The sequence below is a fragment of the Polypterus senegalus genome, chromosome 3 (assembly GCF_016835505.1).
Source record: "Polypterus senegalus isolate Bchr_013 chromosome 3, ASM1683550v1, whole genome shotgun sequence".
Lineage (NCBI taxonomy): Eukaryota > Metazoa > Chordata > Cladistia > Polypteriformes > Polypteridae > Polypterus > Polypterus senegalus.
Window position 1 is genome coordinate 39,687,902 of NC_053156.1, and position 21,838 is coordinate 39,709,739.

General features: G+C 42.0%; 1 protein-coding gene across 1 annotated transcript in view; it reads right to left on the reverse strand.

Moving 5' to 3' along the window:
• Window positions 1–3,373: 3,373 nt before the first annotated feature.
• Window positions 3,374–21,838, reverse strand: part of grk1b (G protein-coupled receptor kinase 1 b) — a 68,012-nt gene continuing 49,547 nt past the window's right edge. Inside the window, exons 4-7 of the mRNA XM_039749626.1 lie at window positions 17,193–17,276; window positions 13,413–13,537; window positions 7,655–7,856; window positions 3,374–3,663 (exon numbers count right to left, since the gene is read on the reverse strand). Of these exons, the coding sequence (XP_039605560.1) occupies window positions 3,374–3,663; window positions 7,655–7,856; window positions 13,413–13,537; window positions 17,193–17,276 (701 nt within the window). The remainder of the gene's footprint in view (window positions 3,664–7,654; window positions 7,857–13,412; window positions 13,538–17,192; window positions 17,277–21,838) is intronic.

Consider the following 21,838-nt stretch of genomic DNA (forward strand, 5'->3'; position numbering starts at 1 on the left):
ACTGAGCGGCTTATGACACCATTACATATTTTTACAGATTATTTTCAGGAACTCACACCTACCCTATCAGCTGGGCCCAAAGAGTGGATAAAGGAGGTCAGGACCACTGTATTCCAACTGCCCAATGCTAAAAATGACAGAGCCGATTAGAAAGCCTTATAGAAAAGGCTGGGATCTCAAGAGACAGGCTGCATGTGTTTTTATCGTAGTATATTTTAAAGACTGAACCTTAAAAACAGAAATGGAAACAAACATTGATGGACTTACTATGCCATTTTGGAAATGCTATATACTTGGTGTGATATATGGCCGGCCATTCATCAGATGGAGCCCTCCCTGCAGCATGGAGGTGCCCCGAATTCCAGCAGGGCATCATGGACATTGGAGTGTTTATTCACAGCCCTGCTGGATACCATGGGGGCCGCTAGAGGACGCTGCAGGGAGGAACAAAGAGTATTTGCCTTGCACCCCGGAAGTACGTCTGAGTCACATGGACAAGAGGAATGACGTGCTTCCAGGTTGAAGAAAAGGAGTTTTTATCTGACCTGGAAGTGTTACCAGTCACATGGACGGAGACAGAAGAAACACTTCTGCATCAAGGACTATAAAGGACTGGGGAAAACACCAGAGCGTTGAGCTGAGCTGGGTGGAAGGGTGGCAACACGTCTGGGATAGTTGGAGGATTGTATTATTGTGATTATTTGATTGTTTATGAGTATTGTGTTTATTAATAAAAAGTCAATCTTCTGGACTTTTACCTGGTGTCTGACATATTATCCGAGGGTTCAAGAGGACGATAGCGCCCTCTCTCTGTCACATTGGATAGAGCATTTCAAAATGATCAATGGTCTCTTTTGTGTCACAAGTATCAACTAAAAACCCAGATATGACTAGTGAATGGCACAGGCATTGCAAGGTTATTTGAGATTTGGTATACTGTATATTTAGGTCAGGTCAGGTTGAGGAGTGTGCACTGGTACAGCACGTTGCCACACCCACCACACGACGAAACAGCTCAGGATCCTGGCTGACAACCCTCCAGGCACACACACGGTCCAGTTCCACCCCACAGAAATGACCATCTATCTGCCTCAGCTAGGTGTTACGTGGGTATCCCCTTGGCTTGGTCCAGCCACTTGGGTCCTCAACAGTGAGCTGGATCACCCTCGGGGAATCACGTCACATGGCCATAGTGCTGTAACTGACGCTCCCTCACAATGCAGGTAACGTGCTTTGTTTGGGACTCCGTGAGCAACTGCTCAGTCAACACAAAGTCAAACCAGCGGTACTCAAGGATTCTCCAAAGAGACACAATACCAAAGGAGTCCAGTCTTCGTCTCAGGTCACTGGATAGTGCCCATGTCTCGCAACCATATATCAAAACAGGAAGCACCAGGACTCTAAAGACATGGACCTCGTCCTTTTGCAAAGATATTGGAAGCACCACACACCCATTTCCAGTGACCTCATGACCCCCCATGCTCTCCCAATTCGTCTACTGACTTCATAGGCTGTGCCCAAGAGGTCATTAAAAGCCTGGATTTTGTTTTTTTTTTCCAGGACACTCGCAAGCCCAGACATTCAGACTCCTCACTCGGTCTCTCAAGAGCCCTGATCAGTGCATCCATTGACTCTGCAAAGATCACAACATTGGCAGGAAGATCAGTGAACCTTTCTCCACCAGCAGATGCCCCATAGCTATTAAACCTAACAATCCTGCCCAACACTCAGTCCATGCAAGCATTGAACAAGGAGTAGGAGCAAAAACATACCTGTGACAAACCCCTGAATCAACTGGGAAAAACACAGAGTTTCTGCCTCCATTCTGCACAGTACTCACAGTACCAGTGTACAGGCCGGCCATGACATCCAGCAACTTTGGGGGGACTCCGCAAAGTCTCAGAATGTCTCACAGGGCAGCTCGATCAACTGAGTTGAACGCTTTACGAAAATCAACAAAGGCTGCAGAGAATCTCTGCTGATATTCGTGTCTGCCCTCGATGAGAGCCCACAGCTCCAGGATGTGGTAGACTTCTTAAGCGTATAATCAGACTGCGCCAGTCGTTGGTAGGAGAGCATTTGGCTTAATTAAGTAATTTAATTGAGTAAATGAATTTAATTCAGTAAATAAAACTTATTATTTGTATACAACAGTACAAATTAAACAAGAAGTAACCGTACTCAATTGTATACATTTATGCCATAATGTGGTATTTTCTAAGAGTGCAGTGCTTACAGTATTTAGGTTGTCATAAACACCTTAATCCTTACAAAGTAAACCTTTAATTGTAATATTACCTAAATATTTCATAAAAGCTCATATGCTGTCTATATACAGGTTTTTTATACAGCTTATCTTTAAAAACAGACCCTAATTAGAATACCAACCCTGAGCAACGTACGTATAAAGGCCAGGTCACATTAGATTTTCAGTCGTAGCCTTCATTCACATAATCTTAGTGAGTCTGCGGCGCACTCCCGTGAAGGACAGTCCCCTAGTGTGACATACCCAGCAAGTCACTTTAACTAGGCCTCAACCCTAGAGGTTTGATTTTGCTTTTAGTTGTACGGGCAGGTGCTGTGTGCACGCATGCTGACAACCAATGAGTGCTCTTTACAATGCATTGAATGCCCTGATGAGGAACACAGGTGTTTTGGACCTCACAAACAGAAGAGACGCTTGTTTAATTAATGTGTCATGTTTTAAATAACATATCAGAATATTAAAAAGCAAACAAAGGGGCAGACTGTGGATGAACCCGTTATACCCTTTTAACCCTTTGTACAGCACCTGCTCCGTCAGGCACCATCTTATTGGCTGTCACATAAAGGCGCAAATAAATGCAACTGTGCTGGAATGTCAGCATGCATTGGGTAAAAATGACATGCTCAGCAAATTTAAGTTGTGTAAACTGACAATGTCTGGTGAGAAGATCTCAGTGGGCAAGTGTGGCATAACGCACACTAATGTACCACTGGCTTAAGGTGAAAATGAACTCGGGTGGACAAGCTGCGTTTTAAATCGAAGAAAGGGAAAAGGAATCCATAACAGCTAAAATGCAATGTGCCACAGTGCCCACATAGTGTGGGGCCAGAGGAGCAGTTGTAATGATTCTAAACAGGAGCATAAACTTTTTGGATATTACATCAACATTACGCCTAAAATTAACCAGAGTTTGTTTTTTTTGTGCTGCAACACTTGGTTCCTCTGGCATGTACTGTAGCAGTGTTAGCAGCTTTTTAATTACATGTACTAAATGTTCTCAGAATTGCTGCCTAGAGGATATCATTTCATTCAAGATAGGCAATCGTTTGCTACTTATAACAACAAAGGCATCTGCCATCTTTGTAGCCATAGGGACTCCCACATTCTTTACAGAATGCCACACGCTCCTGATTTGGGGCTCTCTGGAACATAGTTATAGTTCAGATCATTTGGCGTGGTGCCCTTGGCACCCCAAACGTTGAGCTCCCCAAATACGCCAGTCTCAATCATTTCTTCCTGCCAGGGGATTGGAATGTTGCCCGAAGAGAACTCGTCATAAAATTCCTTGTCCTTCTCATCCAACACCACACCCTTTATCGTGCTGAAAGCCCCAACATCGCTAATGTCCTTGGCATACACCATCTTGGGGTCAGGTACAAAAGGGGGCTCCAATAGACCTACAGTACAGAAAAAAAGAAAGAAGCCTGATTAATGGAGGTTTTGGTCAGACTGCTATTTTCTACAGCAGCAATTGTACTATATAGCTTTTATAATGCTACCACTTAAGGCATTCAATGGAAACCTTTTAATAAGCATGATGTGCATAAACTAAGAACAGTGCCTGATAGGCCAACTACAGTTCCTATAAAAGTATTCACCCCCTTGGAACCTTTCAAAGTTTACTGTTAAACAACACTGAATCACAGTGGATTTAATTTTGGCTTTTTTGACAACAGTAAAAAAGACTTTAAAGTCAAAGTGACAGCAGATCTTTGCAAAATGATCCAAAGAGAATGGCTGAGGTCTCCTGCTCAAACAGAATGTGGAGTGAGAAAACAGATGAATCAGAAAAGAACAACCAGGGTGGTCAGCACAGCAAGAAACCAGTGGGGGACGCCTCAGTACACTGGGGTGAGGGATCGCAGGGCTTAGTGGAAGGACACGGAGAGGGCGGAGATCCCCATGAGATGGCTGAAAGAGAAGCATGGCTGTGCAACATATTAGCTGACGGAGACAGAAGGCAGGAGTTTCATGCAGAGCTTAGAGTGAAAGAAGGCACAGAAAGGTTCATAGATAGATAGCCATGAAAGGCACAGTGTAATAGAATCTATCTATCTATCTATCTATCTATCTATCTATCTATCTATCTATCTATCTATCTATCTATCTATCTATCTATCTATCTATCTATATAGTGCCTTTCATATCTATCTATCTATCTATCTATCTATCTATCTATCTATCTATCTATCTATCTATCTATCTATCTATCTATCTATCTATCTATTTATTATATAGTGCCTTTTACATCTATCTATCTATCTATCTATCTATTGTGGTACTTGGCCGGGGGGGGGGCCGTGAGGGGGCATCTGCCCTGGTTATGTTGGGGGCCACGGGTACAGGGCTTAGAAGCCCAGCCCTGTAGGGACCCGTGGCCACCGCCAGGTGTTGCCCCGGTGCCTGAATATCCCTGGAACCCAGCACTTCCTGGTGTGGCTATAAATGAATATAGTGTGGTCCCCGGTCGGGGGAGGACCGGAGGAGGGCTTGTGCCTCCTCCAGACCGTGAGGGGGCGTCCGTCCTGGTTATGTAGGGGGGCCTTGGGTAAAGGGCTTGGAAGCCCAACCCTGTAGGGACCCGTGGCCACCGCCAGGCGGCGCCCCAATGCCTGCATATCCCTGGGAAAGACGACAGGGGACACCCGGACGGCTTCTGGGTGCGCAGCCGGCACTTCCGCCACACTGGGGAGTGGCTGCGGAGGAATGCCGGGAAGCAGCTGGAGCCCATCTGGGTTGCTATTTAAGGGGCCGCCTCCCTTCAGTCGATGGTGGAAGTTGGGTGGAAGAGGATGGGAGGCGGCCAAGATAGAGGCACAAAGACTGTGAGGCCTGGACATTTGGGGGAACGGTGCTGGAGGCAATGGGAAGTGCACTGAAGGAAAAATTATAAATATTAGTATAATAAACGTGTGTTGGGTGAACATAAGATGTCCGTCTGTCTGTGTCCGGGTTCAAGTCCACACTATCTATCTGTTATATAGTGCCTTTCCTATCTATCTATCTATCTATCTATCTATCTATCTATCTATCTATCTATCTATCTATCTATCTATCTATCTGTTATATACTGCCTTTCATGGCTATCGATCTATCTATCTATCTATCTATCTATCTATCTATCTATCTATCTATCTGTTATATACTGACTTTCATGGCTATCTATCTATCTATCTATCTGTTAAATAGATAGATAGATAGATAGATAGATAGATAGATAGATAGATAGATAGATAGATAGATAGATAGATAGATATCCATGAAAGGCACTATACTGTACAACAGATAGATAGGCAATACTTTATTCATCCTCAAGGAGAAATTAAAACTTTTTAGAAGCTCAAGAATAAAATATAAATATTATAAGAAACCATAGCCCCCACTACACACACAGAAATGTCTGGCTTGGATAATAAGAGAGCTTCTGCCATCTGATGCCAGGCTTGTAGGTGGCAGCCACCAGTGCCACAGGTTTACAGTTAATGGCTTTAGCATTTGAATTTAGAGGCTCCAGGTTGCTGCATCCACAAGTGAAACATGCTGTTTGTTTCTTTCAGTCTCCCTGTTTGAAGTCACCGGCATTCTTGGGTCAAAATGATTCATTCCTGTTGCTGAGTTAAGAAACATTAACAAGAATGATGAAACTTCTCTCATTAGGCAGTTACATGGATGAATTCAGTCAGCATTTCAATGTCTGAATTACATGTTTTAGTCCTAAGTAATGCACATTCTTTTCCTCTTAACATCACTGATTTGGTAAGTTGTGGTATTTGTGTGATGCTCACCAAATATTGCCACTGTTCTTTTTCTTTCTGCCACTATGGTGTCCTTCATTGATATGTAGGAAAAGTAAAATAAGGTTTGTAGTAAAGTTTCATATTTGATGATTATGAATTTTTAAAAAATATATGCACCGTGTCCTCTCAGTCTTCTGTGATACGCTTGATGCTCCACTAATGTTGCTGCGATTCTTTTTCTTTCTTCCCATTACGATGTTGTTAATCTTGTTTCATGCTCAATAAACACAAAACTCACACTCAGTTATGAATTCTGAACATGTACTTTATGTATCTTGTGTCCTGGGGGAGTATCAGTAGATGACCTTGTGGGGACCTTTCTATTTTATGATGTAAAGTGACTCCAGGTTGCCACAACCTATTTTTTTTTAATTTCCAGAACATATCAGGCTATATTCAGGATTTTGTCTTGTCTGCATATTCTTTCGAGGACTTCATCGCTTAATCACTTTTTTGTGATGCATTCATAAGATGTTGCTGTCTTCTTTTGCTTTCTTCCTATTATGTTGTTCTTTGGCCATAATCAGCTTCTGTTATTTGCTTGACACTCAGCAGATGTTGCTCTTGTTCTTACTCTTTCTGTCATGTCACTTTTTCAGTCACTTTGCCATAATAAATATATGACTTTGCTGAGGTTCTTGCTCCAGTTTGCATGTAATCACATGAAGAACAGACAGACCATAGCTCAATGTTATATATGATTACTGTGTGCTCATTTTTTAACACTTGCTCATTCATACAGATGTCCAGTCCCCTTCTTTCTTTTCTTCTCTGCCATATCATATCAAATGAAACCTGTCCAACATTAAAATAGTGTCTGAAATAAGAAGGTTAAGCTGAGTTCTCTTCAGTACCCAAAATGCCACAGTATCATAATTTGCCATGAAGCGTAAAAGGTTGTCACGCTTATTTAAAAGAGATGAAACACTCCTCATTAGAGACTCACGGAGTCAGGCCAGACATGAAACATTTGCCACTTATTTTGGTCCTCAGACGAGCTGTTTTTGCGATAAAGTGTATATCAGGGGCCCTTAGGCAGTACAGATTGCAGTGCTACCAGCTGAGTATGGGAACATTTAACATATCCCATTTTACATTCTTTAGAGTTCCTACATTCTCAGATGTTAGTAAATGTAAGGTAGCCTTCAGATCATCTACGCTCACCCTGTGACATCGCCCATGCTTGTAGCTTGTCTGAACGGCAGTTGAGACGAGCCGACGCTTGGGTTTGTAAAGTCAGCAGCATATCTTCAATTTACAAACCCATTTAAAAATTTATAGTGGCAGCCAGGTGGCAGATCACATTTAATCTTGACGTTAATCATTAATTGCTAAAAAAAGTCAGCAGAGAGTACGTTTCTGTAAAAGGCTACCCCAATTGTGTGGAAAATATTGGACACCCCAATCAAATTTCAGGTAAGCTCCGAGTTTCACATGCACTTTGACCAGGAGCATACAGAGATGTTTAGTACATGCAGTTGTAGACACTGCAGCCCTTTGCTCAATGTACGTGCATATTTCATTGGTCAGCACATTTTCCAGCATACCATAATAATTACTTTTTGCTGCTTGATTTAACCCATTAGCCTACCTGCTTCCAACCGCCCCCAATTGATGGATTTGAAAAATGTGTGTTTCTTCAGCTCTTCACACTCATTATTCTTAAAGCCAAGTCGCTTGGAGGGGTCCTTCTCCATCAGCGCCTCACAAATGCTCTTGAGGTCACTGCTGAACTTGTCTGGGTATGTGACCGGGTCATTGAGGATTCGGCGAGTCACCTCTTTGTTCTCAACCTGGAGACACACATGAAGCAGGGTCAGTTTTTAGCTAGCTTACCATCCCCTTTCACCTCAGCTTTTTTTATTTTCTTAATTACACAATACACGCAGTGTCATCATTATTTCTGGAGTGCAGGTTAAGTAATCCGCTCTTTAGGTCTCAGGTGGACCTTGGGCTTTTCTTAACAATCTCATCTGCCTGCTTGAATGTCTTTCTAATGATGTTTCCTAATTCTTTTCTGACCAGCTGAATGCAAGGAGACTTTTGAGCAGATTTTAAACAGGGGTAGGGTTGCATGTCACAGCCCTTTGCAGATCTACGGAATTCACAAGTTCTACCCATAATGCCATAGCGTTTGTCTTGCAGTCCACGATGATGTCCTTCAGTTGTCTGATGAATCTATACCTTATGGTTAACATGTCAACACCCCTCCATATTATTGATTTCAAGTATTTCAGCCACACCTGTTTGTTCACAGGTGCATAAAGTCAAGCACATAGCCATTCAATCTCCATCGACACACATTGGCAGTAAAATGGGTTGTACTAAAGAGCTCAGTGACCTTAAATGCAGCACTGTCATCGGATGCCCCAATTGTCACAAGCCAGTACGTGAAATGTCTAGCCGGCTACATCTGCCCTAGTAAAATGTAAGTGCTATTATTGTGAAGAGGAACCGTCAAGTAGCAACAGCAGCTCAACCATGAAATGGTAGACGATGCCAACTCAGAGAGCAGAAGTGTATAGCGGATAAAAATCACTTATTGTCTGTTGGATCACTCACAACAGAATTTCAAACTGCTCCTGGAAGCAACATCAGCACGAGAACTGTGCATTGGGAGCTTTGTGAAATGGGTGTCACTATGTGCAGTGCCGAGCATTAACTGGACTGGTATAAAGAACATCACCACTGGAATCACACTTCCTGTTTGGCAGTCTGATGAATGAATCTGGATTTGGCAAATTTTAGGAGCACACTACCTTCTGAACTGCACAGTTCCAACTGCTTGGTGCAAGAGGGATAATGGTGTGGTTTGGGGCTGTTTTTCAGGGTTTGGGCTAGGCCTCTTGTTTCCAGTGTAGGGCCCTGTTAACTGTGTAGTGTACAAACACATTTTAGACAATTGCGTGTTTCCAATGTTGTGGAAAAAGTCTGTGAAAGGCCCATTTCTGTTTCATCAGGTCTGTGCCCCTGTGAACAAAGCTAGGACCGTAAAGACCTGAGAAGGAACTGAAGTGGCTTGCACAGAGTCCTGTCCTACTTGGACACCTTTTGGATGAAATGGAACGCCAGCTGTGAGTCAAGTCTTCTTGTTCAACATCAGTATCTGACCTCACAAGTGTACTTTTGGCTGAATAGTCACAAATTCCCACAGACACACTCCAAAATCTTGTGGAAAGTCATCCCCAGAAGAGCAGAAACTATAATCGGGGCCAATTATATTATTAATGTCCATAGTGTTGAACGAGATGTTCAATAAGCTGAAATTGGTGTGATGGTCAGATGTCCATAAACATTTGGCCATAGAGTGTAAACTGTCCGATTGTGGGAAGGTTTGTGAGTTAGTCATATAATAGACTGGTGCAATGGGGGCGTAATGCGTGTTCTAGCCAAACACACTGTCTGATCCATAATACTCTGTACTTACAAAGGTCGTAGAAAAATAAATGGATGGATAGATACTGTAAGTAGTTGAATAAGTGAGTGAATGGACAGACAAATAAACAGATGCAAGGAAAGATGCATTGATAGATCAATGGAGATTGGATGGATTCGTGGCAAAAATAATGGTTGGTAGATTTGGATCTGGCTGGCCATGCAATTATTCCCACGGCTTTTACTTTCCGGGGACTGAGTTATACTGGCTGCAGAGATTCAGGCTCTTTGTAAGCCTGTTTGACATATTTACATATTACAGCACAGGCACCTCACGTTTGTTCTCTCAAGGTTACGCAGTCAGTCAGAGGTAGAACTTTAACTAATGATACTGTGGTTTACATTACAGCACTTTAGCCACAGGCCATCCTGATCCTCACCTAGCAGCCAACTGAAATAAACTTCAGGGAAGGCTATACAATACTTCAAAAGATGAAAAAATAAAAGACACTTGACAGTCCTGGCTCAGTTTGAAATAAGAAGGATTTGTGGACAGCAGTAGGGCGTGAAAATTATAAACAGGAGACACAAGATGGTGTGAGAAATTTGGAAAGGAGAAAAATGGGCTAGGAATGATCACAGCCCTATCCCTCCTCACCATGGTGCTATACTTGAAAGTGGGTGGATAGTTGGATGGAGAAACTGATGGCAGGCTAACAGAGAAACAGATGCTTGAATGGACAGTTGTATACAGGTTGGATGGGCAGAGGAACAGTTGTTGAAAAACGGATGTGTGAATGAATACAAATGAATAAATACAGAACTGAATAGCTAGATGGATAGATAGAAAATGCACTATGTGGCAGAATGATGGACAGACAGATAAATAGATACACAAATGGAAAAATGTGTGGAGTATGAGGGAGATTGAGAGTGGATAGATAGATGGAAGGTTAAATAAATGCACAAATGGTCCTGGATAGATAGGTGGAGAGATGAACATGTAGACTGTTGATGGATAATTACATGAATGGTCAAAGATTGTTAGACCATGAATCTGGGCTGAGTAGTGGTCCTGTGGCTCAGGATCTGTGCTGGTACCTGGAAGGTTGCCGGATCAAATCCCACTACTGCCAGAAGGGATCCTACTCTGGTGTGCCCTTGAGCATGGCCCTTAACCCGAAAAATTGCTCCAGGTGTGCTGTTTAATGGCCCAGCCTGGGCTCTGGCCCCCAAAAGGTTATACAAATGGAAGATGTATGCATGTTGGTTGGAGGAATGAATAAGATGGGTGAATAAAGAAATGAACGTAGATGAATGGATAGACTGATTGCAAATGGATTGACAGGTAGGAGAGATGGATAGATACTGTTTATAGACTATAAATGAATATAGATACAGTGGCACCTCTGGTCACGACCATAATTCGTTCCAAAACTCTGGACGCGACCCAATTTGGTCACGACCCGTACGTAATTTCACCATAAGATTGTATGTAAATACAATTAATCTGTTCCAGACCATACAAACTGTATGTAAATATACACTCACCTGAAGGATTATTAGGAACACCATACTAATACGGTGTTTGACCCCCTTTCGCCTTCAGAACTGCCTTAATTCTACGTGGCATTGATTCAACAAGGTGCTGAAAGCATTCTTTAGAAATGTTGGCCCATATTGATAGGATAGCATCTTGCAGTTGATGGAGATTTGTGGGATGCACAACCAGGGCATGAGGCTCCCATTCCACCACATCCCAAAGATGCTCTATTGGGTTGAGATCTGGTGACTGTGGGGGCCATTTTAGTACAGTGAACTCATTGTCATGTTCAAGAAACCAATTTGAAATGATTCGAGCTTTGGGACATGGTGCATTATCCTGCTGGAAGTAGCCATCAGAGGATGGGTACATGGTGGTCATGAAGGGATGGACATGGTCAGAAACAATGCTCAGGTAGCCCGTGGCATTTAAACGATGCCCAATTGGCACTAAGGGGCCTAAAGTGTGCCAAGAAAACATCCCCCACACCATTACACCACCACCACCAGCCTGCACAGTGGTAACAAGGCATGATGGATCCATGTTCTCATTCTGTTTACGCCAAATTCTGACTCTACCATTTGAATGTCTCAACAGAAATCGAGACTCATCAGACCAGGCAACATTTTTCCAGTCTTCAACTGTCCAATTTTGGTGAGCTCGTGCAAATTGTAGCCTCTTTTCCCTATTTGAAGTGGAGATGAGTCGTACCCGGTGGGGTCTTCTGCTGTTGTAGCCCATCCGCCTCAAGGTTGTGCGTGTTGTGGCTTCACAAATGCTTTGCTGCAAACCTCGGTTGTAACGAGTGGTTATTTCAGTCAAAGTTGCTCTTCTATCAGCTTGAATCAGTCGGCCCCATTCTCCTCTGACCTCTAGCATCAACAAGGCATTTTCTCCCACAGGACTGCCGCATACTGGATGTTTTTCCCTTTTCACACCATTCTTTGTAAACCTTAGAAATGGTTGTGCGTGAAAATCCCAGTAACTGAGCAGATTGTGAAATACTCAGACCGGCCCGTCTGGCACCAACAACCATGCCACGCTCAAAATTGCTTAAATCACCTTTCTTTCCCATTCTGACATTCAGTTTGGAGTTCAGGAGATTGTCTTGACCAGGACCACACCCCTAAATGCATTGAAGCAACTGCCATGTGATTGGTTGATTAGATAATTGCATTAATGAGAAATTGAACAGGTGTTCCTAATAATCCTTTAGATGAGTGTATATTTTCTTAAGTTTTTTTAAGCACAAAAATATTATAAAAATATATAATTATACCATAAAATGCACAGTGTAATAGTAAACTAAATGTAAAAATATTGAATAACACTGCGAAAACCTTGAACAGAGAAAAGTAACATTGTAAGAGTTCGTGCTAGACCCTTACAAACTGCTCGTTGTAAACACTTTCTTATGAGTTTTAAGCACAGGGAAAAAAAAATTAACTGCCACTTCTCTTGTGAAACTTTTCAAGCCATCCTCTACTGGCTTTAAATTCCTCACCTTCGCCACTCGAAGAGGGATTTTTTTTTCAGCAAATCACCATGAATCTTCCTGGCTTTCTTGTATATGATCACCTCACTTACGCTATCCCCTGCAAGTTGCTATTCGTTCAAACAACACTAGCAACAGAATTTCCACCTGTTCCAGCACCTGAGGTCTCTGCTTGGTTAACATTGTAACTCCTTTTGCAAAATCAGCTGCTTTGTTAGGCCCTGTATACGCAACCAAACGAAAATGGGAAACAGAGAATGGGAAATCATTAGCACGTACGAACCGGAAGGGAAACTGGCCGTCTGTGTTTTTGTTCGCCACCAGAGCGTGTGGTCGTGAACAGATGCAAAGTTTTGGCAAACTTTTTGATCGTAACTCGATTTGTACATGTTCGGAAACGTTCGTGACCAGAGGTTCTACTGTACAGATGAATAAACTTGGATAAATAGACAATGGATAGATCATAGATGGGCTAATGAATATGATAGCATGATAGATAAATAGATCAGGAAGATGCTGTAAAAATGATAGGTACATAAATGAAATAATCTATGCATGATGGATGGAGAAGTAGATGAGTGTCTAGAGAGATGGGTTAATAGATGCAGAAACTAACATTGATAGCTAGATAGTTAAATGAATGCAGGATGTATGGATCGACAGATGTATGGATACACAAAGATTCTGTAGATAAGAAGATTGGATTAAAGGATGCATAAATAAATGGAATAACAAATGGAAGTCTGCATGGACAGATGTATGAATGGATAAATGTTTGCGGGTTGGATGGATGAAGGAATTTATGGGATGATAGACACATTTAACAAAGATAGGTAGAATGATTATTTTTTGTTATTCCTCTAATTTTATGTGAACCCAATGACTTTTTTGCCCCTGAGAATAGATATAAAAATATGAAATGCTTTGTCTCCACACCTTCTCTCCTCGACTCCTGAATGGCCCCTTGGCTGCAATCATTTCATACAAGGTGACCCCCAAGGTGAAGTAGTCCACACTGTAGTCATATTCAATGTTTTTCAGCAGCTCTGGAGCCATGAATCCTGAAAAAGAATAGACAAAAAGACTCTTTCTCCAAAACTATTCTGTGTAACAGGGTAATTTTTAGACTCATGTTAAAGACTCTCCGGTAGGTAGACAGCAGAAGCTTGAAGAAAAGAAGAGCAAACTGTTATTTCTGAAGTAGCCATTGGCTTTACTAAGAGGGGTGGGACAACAAGACAGCATGTGAAGACCCTGAACTTCAGCCAGTTACCTGAACGAGTGCGGGTGCATGACTAGGGAGACAAGGATTTCCTTCACCACTCCCACCGACACCTTTTCAGCTTTATGATCCTTTTAAACTCTTCTGTAACCAGGCCTAATTTGCATTCACTTCTCGCTCCCACAGTCTTCTTTCGCTTCTTTTGTATAACTAAATGTCTTCCTATTCCCCATATCTGACACCTTCTGTTCAATGATTGCACTTCTCGTAATTCTGCTATTCTTTCCAAGTCTTCAGTACACCGTAAGGGACGCTAGTTATGGCAAAGCAGCACAATTGCTTTCTGCATTTAACTCCATTGCCTTGTCATTTAGGACATGTCTTAAAAAGGGTTTTCAGAAAGTCAAATTAAGATTTTTGATTTTACCTAGAACTCAAGTCCTACAGGACTTCCATGTCACATCTGACCAAGGACCACTTACGGTCCCACAAGACACACAACCTGTCGTTTCTGCTTTTTTAAGAAAGGGCAGGCAATCTCCTTCCTAGTAAGTACTAGCCAGTAGAGGAACAGACAAAATAGGGGGCTGTTAATGGCCCCCTTCATTGAAATTCTTAATTCATCAAGTGAAGTACAGGATGGTGCAACAGATGGTGTCAACAAATTTTAGAACTTGGATTACAGCTGTATTTCTAATTTCTCAGCAGACTTTGCCTGTTCTCCAAATGCTGAGTTATGTTACTTCACCCACATGCACGTTGTTAGATTAACTGTTGATCCTGATTGTGGCCGTGTGTATTTTAGAGTTCCCTGCATTAAGGATGTTAGCTGCTGCAATAAGAATACTGTAGTCAGAAATATGATAGACATACTAATCTTAATGATTTCTATGATGGATGGATGGAATAATCGCTATGATGTCTGATAAAAAAGGAATAAATAAATTTAGATTTGCTTATGTCTCCTAGTGCTACAATGTCTAACGTACACATTCTAATTTTGAGCTCATCTTGACAAGATCAGAGGGGACAAGATAGGAACCACCCCAGGATGGGATGTCAGATCATTTTGGAGAACAGTCACACATTTAGAGTTACCTGTTAATTTAATTAGATGATCTTTTCAGTTTTCCCTTAACCCTGAAAAGTCTCCTAGTCCTGGTCACTGGCAAATAACCCCACAGCATGGTGCTGACCCCACCTTGCTTCACTGTTGGAATAGCATTGCACAGGAGATGAGCAGCACCAAGTTTCATTCAGACATGACACTAATCTTGATTTCATCAGTCCAGAGAATCTCACAGCCTAAGGCCGGGTTTATACTTTACGCGACGTGGCGCATGCATCTGCGGACGCTACTGATACACAAGTGGTGTACTGTTTGTACTTGTGCACGTACTTTATGTAAATCTGGAGGATTCCACTAGGTGGCAAAGATATCAACACAGTGAGAATACAACGTTCAGTTTCGCCGTGTTGTGAATTGCCAGAAACATCCATTAAATTCCCAGGACACCTTGCCACAATATCTCTCTCTGAAAATGATTGATGTTTAATGATTTTATCCATCAGTCCAGGGACGTGCCCATTACAGCATTGGGTGTGAGGCAGAAACAATCTCTGGATGGGACATCAGCTCATCTCAAGGTGAATACAAGCACACACACAGACTAGCGTCATTTTAGCATCACTAAATCTCTAAACCTGTATGTCATTGGAAGGAAACCAGAGTGCACAGTGGAAACTCACCAGGAAAACATGCAAACTTCAGGCAGGGAACACAAGGTGTGTGACTCCACTGTAAGGCAGCAGCGCTACCGCTCCACCACTGTGCCACCCCCCTATGTGTAAATATTAACAGTATTAATTATTTAAATGAAGTTAGCGATTTAGCTGTAAAATGTAACATACATGCTTTAGCACATTTCATCATGAAAGTGATATCAAGTATAAATCAGGATTGTAAATGTACAGAGAGCTGGAATATTCTAAATGTAATATGTTCTGTGTGGCAATCACTGCCTGCCACTGTTGTCAGAGCAGGAGGAAGCCCCAGAAGCACGTACAAGCATTAACAAGTGGGTCAGTTTTAAGATGACATTTACGAAGTTCTACTTTACAGTTACATTACAAAATAAACTACAAGATTAAAGTTGAATTTTCCACTTTAATCATAAAATAGACCTTTTTTCTATTCACTATGTCCCTAATGGCTCAAATCCCTGTGGCTCAAATACATTCTGATGCTGTTGAGAAGGTGCAAAAAAAAAGACAAAAGACGGCACAGAAGATGGTATGTGAGACCTTTAAAATATATTGCATCGTTACGATCAGGAATATGAGACACTTGTATCACCTATGCAAGAAATAGATGAAGAAAAGCACCTTAAATACATTTTTATGTCTGCATTTAAGTTTGATGATTTGCTTCACCACATTGAACCATTCTTCAAACACCGGATAGGATCTGCAAAGTGACTTACTGTCACATGTTGATAGTAAACAGAGACTCTGATGTCACATTCCAACTTGAAAACACTGCACCCCTCCATTTTTTGCTGGTACTGCAACTTGCGCATGGGAATACATGACAATCCTGATCCGTGTGCATACTCATTGTGAACGTGAAGTATAAACCAGCCCTAAGAGTCCTTTAAGTGCCTTTTTGCAAATTGTATTATGCATCTTTTACTGAGGAGAGACTTCCATCTGCTCACTCTGTCATAAAGCCCAGATCGGTGGAATGTTGCACTAATGGTTGTCCTTCTAGAAGTTTCTCTCCTTTCCTCACAGGCTCTTCAGAGTTTAGCCAGAGTTACATTGCTTACCAAGGCCCTTCTCCCCTGATTGCTCAGTTTGGCCCAGGTGGCCAACTCTAGGAAGAGTCATAGTTGGTCCATTTAAGAATTATGGATGAGAACCTCAATCCAGTCTCTAAGCTCTGCAGGCAATTTCGTCAACCTCAAGACTTGGTTTTTGTTCATTTGTGGGACCTTCTACAGACAGGCGTGCGCCTTTCCAAATCATGTCCAGTCAATTGAATTGACCACAGATGGACTCCGTGCAAGGTATGGAAATACCTCAACAATGATCAATAGAATGGGGTATACCAGGGCCATATTTCAAGTGTTATAGCAAAGGGTCTGAGTACTTGTGTCAATGTGACAATTAATTTATTTAATTTTTAATAAATATACAAAAGGTTCTAAAAATCTTTTTATCACTTTATCATTCGGGGATATAGAGAGTTTCTTCATGTCAAAAAAAATATTTAAATGATTTTAGTACAAGGCCACAAAATAAAAAAATGTGAAAAAGTGAAGGGTCTGAATACTCTTTGAACCTGCCTGTAGGTGGTCATGTCCACTCCAGAGTTACAGGATGTGCTTAGAGTGCATCAGATCTCGGAAGTAGTGAGCAACTACACTACCATGGAAAACCAAAAGTGACTGCAACGTCCTGTAAACTGCCATCATACTCAAAGCGGGACTGACCTGGAGTGCCTGCATAACCTTTGGTTTTATCCTCTCCATCCTTCAGCTCTGTAGCCAGACCCAGGTCAGAGATTCTCACATGTCCTGGAAGAAGAAAGACAGAGAACAACAATGAGTTTGAAGTCATAATGCCCCACTGTGACAGCTCTTTTTCTCTTTAGCCATGTCAGAGGTTTTTTTAAATCTAGTTTTCTTTCTTCTTAGTACTTCTTGTGTGTAGTTTTTGTTATAATATTTATGTATTTGTTTAAGTATGTGCTTATTTATTGAGCTTCAGTAAAAAGCCAAATTTATCCTTGGGACAATACAATTCTATCTATCTATCTATCTATCTATCTATCTATCTATCTATATAGTGCCTTTCACATCTATCTATCTATCTATCTATCTATCTATCTATCTATCTATCTATCTATCTATCTATCTATCTATCTATTATATAGTGCCTTTCACATCTATCTATCTATCTATCTATCTATCTATCTATCTATCTATCTATCTGCTTCCTTCCTGTTTCATTGTCGCAGTGCATGTTGGGTGGTTGATCTGGCGCGAGTGCTGGTGGTGGGCTCTGAGTCTGGTGAGTGAAGTGTTTTGTTTAACTTTTTTTACCCCCTTTCCCATTTTCATTTTCTTGGTGAATTGTTTGAAAGTTTTTCCGTTTTCTTTTGTGTGAAGTGGCATCTGGCCACAGCAGCCATAATGGCTGCGAATTTAGAACGATTGAGTCGCCGCCATGGGATAAAACTTCTGTGTGATGTTTTTTTCCCCTTAGAAAGTGCGGTGTTGGCGGTAGGCAATGTGATCGGTTGTGAGAACATTAAGTCCGCCTCGCGAATGAACGGCGCAATCGTATTATTTTTGAGTTCTGTCGATCTGGTGCAGACAATTGTAGAAAAGGGTGTAGTGATCGATGGCTCGTTCGTGCAGGTGTCTCCGTTGGCGGCGCCAGCACGTAAAGTAACGTTATCGAATGTCCCCCCATTTTTGAGGAATGAGACTATAGAAAAGAATTAGTACGTCACGGTCGTTTAGTTTCAAAAATCCGCTATATTCCTTTGGGGTGCAAGTCGCCGGAGTTAAAACATGTAATGTCTTTTAGGAGACAAGTTTACATGGTGCTCAACAAAATGGATGAAAGTTTAAATGTTGCTATGAGGTTTAAGATTGATGGTTTCGATTATGTGATTTTTCTGAGTTCGGATGAAATGAAATGTTTTGGGTGTGGAAGTGAGGGGCATTTAGTTAAAATTGTCCAGTGAAAGTGAACAGAGCAGTTGTTCGTGATAACCTGCATGTCACTAATGACGATTTACAAGATCGGCCTTTACAGCTTAATGGTAATGAAAACACAAAGACACCAGAGGAAGCGCGGCCCGAGGAGAGTGTAAATGTTTCTGAACCTTTAAATAAGGGAGATGAGTTGCTTGATGGGGAAATGCACAGACCAGCATCGATGGGGGACATCGGAATGAAAATGCAGCAGAAGATTCTGCTACAGCACAGGGAAGTGTGTGGGGAGAGATTGAAATGGAGGAAGGCGATGATAACGCACCTGAGCCATACGATGGGTTTAAACGGCCTGCTAAAAAAAGACAAGCTGGGGAGGAGGAAGGAACCGCGCGAAAACGCAGTAATGTTACGGCTTGTGCTGCTGAGGAAGGCGAAGGTCCCGCTGCAGCCCCACCGGTTACGCAGGGCAGGTACGCGGCCCTAGCTGAGGCAGACAGTGAAAACGCGGCTGGGCTGAGTGAGGGAGACGAGGAGGCGGAGGGGGAAATGTCGGATAGTTCAACTGTGTCTGACCTACAAGAATGTAAAGGTAGAGGGGGTTACAGTGCTCAAAGTATCAGAACATTTGTGACGGAAACTGAGGGCAGAAGGGGTGTAGATGTGACCGATTACTTTCCTGATGTGCAACTTTTTATCTCTTCAATACAAAGCCTAAGAAAAGAAAAGTCCTCTTCTGTCTTGTTCACTGATAAAGAGCTTCTCAGATTAAAGAATCTGTCAAGCAGGCTGAAGAAACAGTTCAAACTAAATAAGCAGTAATGGAGAGGGCAACTGCACCATTTCCAAGATCCTGTATATTCTGGGATCTGTGGTTTATTTTGTTTATTTTGAATGTTTTATATTTTCATTTAACATGGCTTGCTTTAATGTAGGAAGCTTAAATATTAATGGTGGAAGAAATAATAATAAGAGGCTAGCTTTGTTTGAATTCATAAAGCAAAAAGACTTAAAAGTTACCTTTGTACAGGAAACCCATATAGACCACGCAAATCAATGGGAGTGGAGTAGGGATTGGAAAGGGGACATTTATTACAGTAACGGTACAAATATTAGTGCTGGAGTAGCCATTCTGTTTTCTAAGAATGTTCACGTAGTTCTTTGTGATGTTGAAGAAATAGTGAAGGGGAGGCTGCTCAAAGTGCGTCAAACTTCAAGGCAGTTCTTTTACTTTTATTAATGTATACGAACGATGGGAATGAGAAAATCGCTTTTTTTAAGAAGTTGGAGGGTGTGCTGACACAATGTTGCACAAATGAAGTCCTCGTTCTAGGTGGGGATTTTAATTGCACCCTTGATACACAAAAAGACAGAAATAACGGGCTGGAGCCACACACACGATCAGCCCAGGAATTAGAGAGAGTTGTGAGCGAGATGGGACTGGAAGATGTGTGGCGAAATAAAAATGGGGGCACCAGACAATATACATGGGGGAGGATGAATGGGGGGATTATTTCAATGGCGAGGCTTGATCGTCTTTATTGTTTCAAGCACCATATTGGTTTATTTAAAAACGGTCACATTACCCCTGCAGGGTTCTCAGATCACAGTTTGGTGTCTTGTTCTGTGATCCTAACTGATTATAAGCCCTGTAGTGCCTACTGGCATTTTAATACGCTCCTCCTTCAAGACCAAAGTTTTAAAGACTTATTTAAATTTTTTTGGGCAAGTTGGAGACTCATGAAGAAGGAGTTCACCAGTTTACAACAGTGGTGGGAGGTTGGGAAGACCCACATTCGTTTATTATGTCAGGAGTACACCAGAAATGTCACAAAGTCACTACAGGCTGACATGGCAGTGTTAGAAACTGAAATCATTCAGATTCAGCAGCTTCTACAGCAGGGTCCAGATGTCAAATTGTTGGAAACTCTTGGGGTTAAAAAGAAGGGCCTTGCCCATTTATTGGAAACAAGGGCTCGGGGGCTCTAGTGAGGCGCGATTCCAACAGATAACTGACATGGATGCACCAACCCAGTATTTTTTTGGACTTGAGAAAAAGAACTCTCAACATAAAGTCTTACATTGCATAAGACAGGATAACGGTGAGGAGACTCAGGACCCGGGTGAGATAAGGCGGGCGGTCCGGAGGTTTTATGAGACTCTTTTTGCAACAGAGGAAGGTGAGGCTGAGGAACAGCAGACCTTCTTGAAGGATTTACCTCACCTTCGTGATGCAGACTCCGAAGAGCTGGAGAAGGAGTTGTGCTTAGGAGAGCTCACTGATGCACTGAATGAATTGAATAATGGAAAAGTCCCAGGCATTGATGGCATTCCAGTGGAATTTTATAAAGACTTCTGGGATATTATTGGTCCTGATGTATTGGAGGTATTCCTCTACAGTATTAAAATGGGTATGTTACCTCAGAGGGCGGTAATAACACTACTGCCAAAAAAAGGTGACCTACAAAATCTCAAAAACTGGCGGCCTGTGTCCCTCCTTTGTGCTGATTACAAAATCCTGTCAAAGGCTCTAGCTAACAGATTGCGAACTGTTTTAGCTCAGGTGGTGCATCCTGATCAGAGCTATTGTGTCCCTCATAGAATGATTTTTAATAATATTTTCTTAATTCGAGATATTTTTGCAGTATCCAAACTCTTTAACTTTCCAATTGGTCTTATTTCTTTAGATCAAGAGAAGGCCTTTGACAGGGTCAGACATTCATTTTATGGGAGTCATGCAGGCTTTTGGGTTTGGGGACCGTTTTGTTAAATATATTCAGCTATTGTATAGTGACATTTCTGGTGTAGTTAAGGTCAATGGTGGTTTGTGCGAACCTTTTGATGTCAGAAGAGGAGTCAGGCAGGGGTGCCCTTTGTCTGGAATGCTCTACGTGTTGGCCTTAGAACCTTTTCTGGTTAAACTGAGAGGAGTGTTGACTGGTCTATCAATTCCATGTTGCACTGCGGAGCCTGTTAAGGTTTCAGCATACGCTGATGACATCATCATCGTCATTAAAAATCAGGAGGACGTTGACATTTTGCTTCAATGCCAGAGATCTTTTGAAATTGTTTCATCAGCTAAAATAAACTGGGGAAAGAGCAGTGCTATCTTACTGGGCAACTGGACTGGTTTAAAACCACCACAACTGGTTGGTGACCTGCAGTGGTCCTCTGAAGGATTGTTATATTTAGGAGTGTTTCTTGGGGATGAACACTTCATACGAAAGAACTGGGATGGAGTACTGCAGAAGGTGAAGGATCGGCTTGCTCGGTGGAAGTGGATTCTACCTCAGTTATCCTACAGAGGCAGGATGCTCATCATTAACAACCTCATAGCCTCAGGACTGTGGCATAAATGCATTTGTTTAGAGCCTCCTGCACAGCTGCTTCAGAATATTCAGGAAGTTTTAATCAAT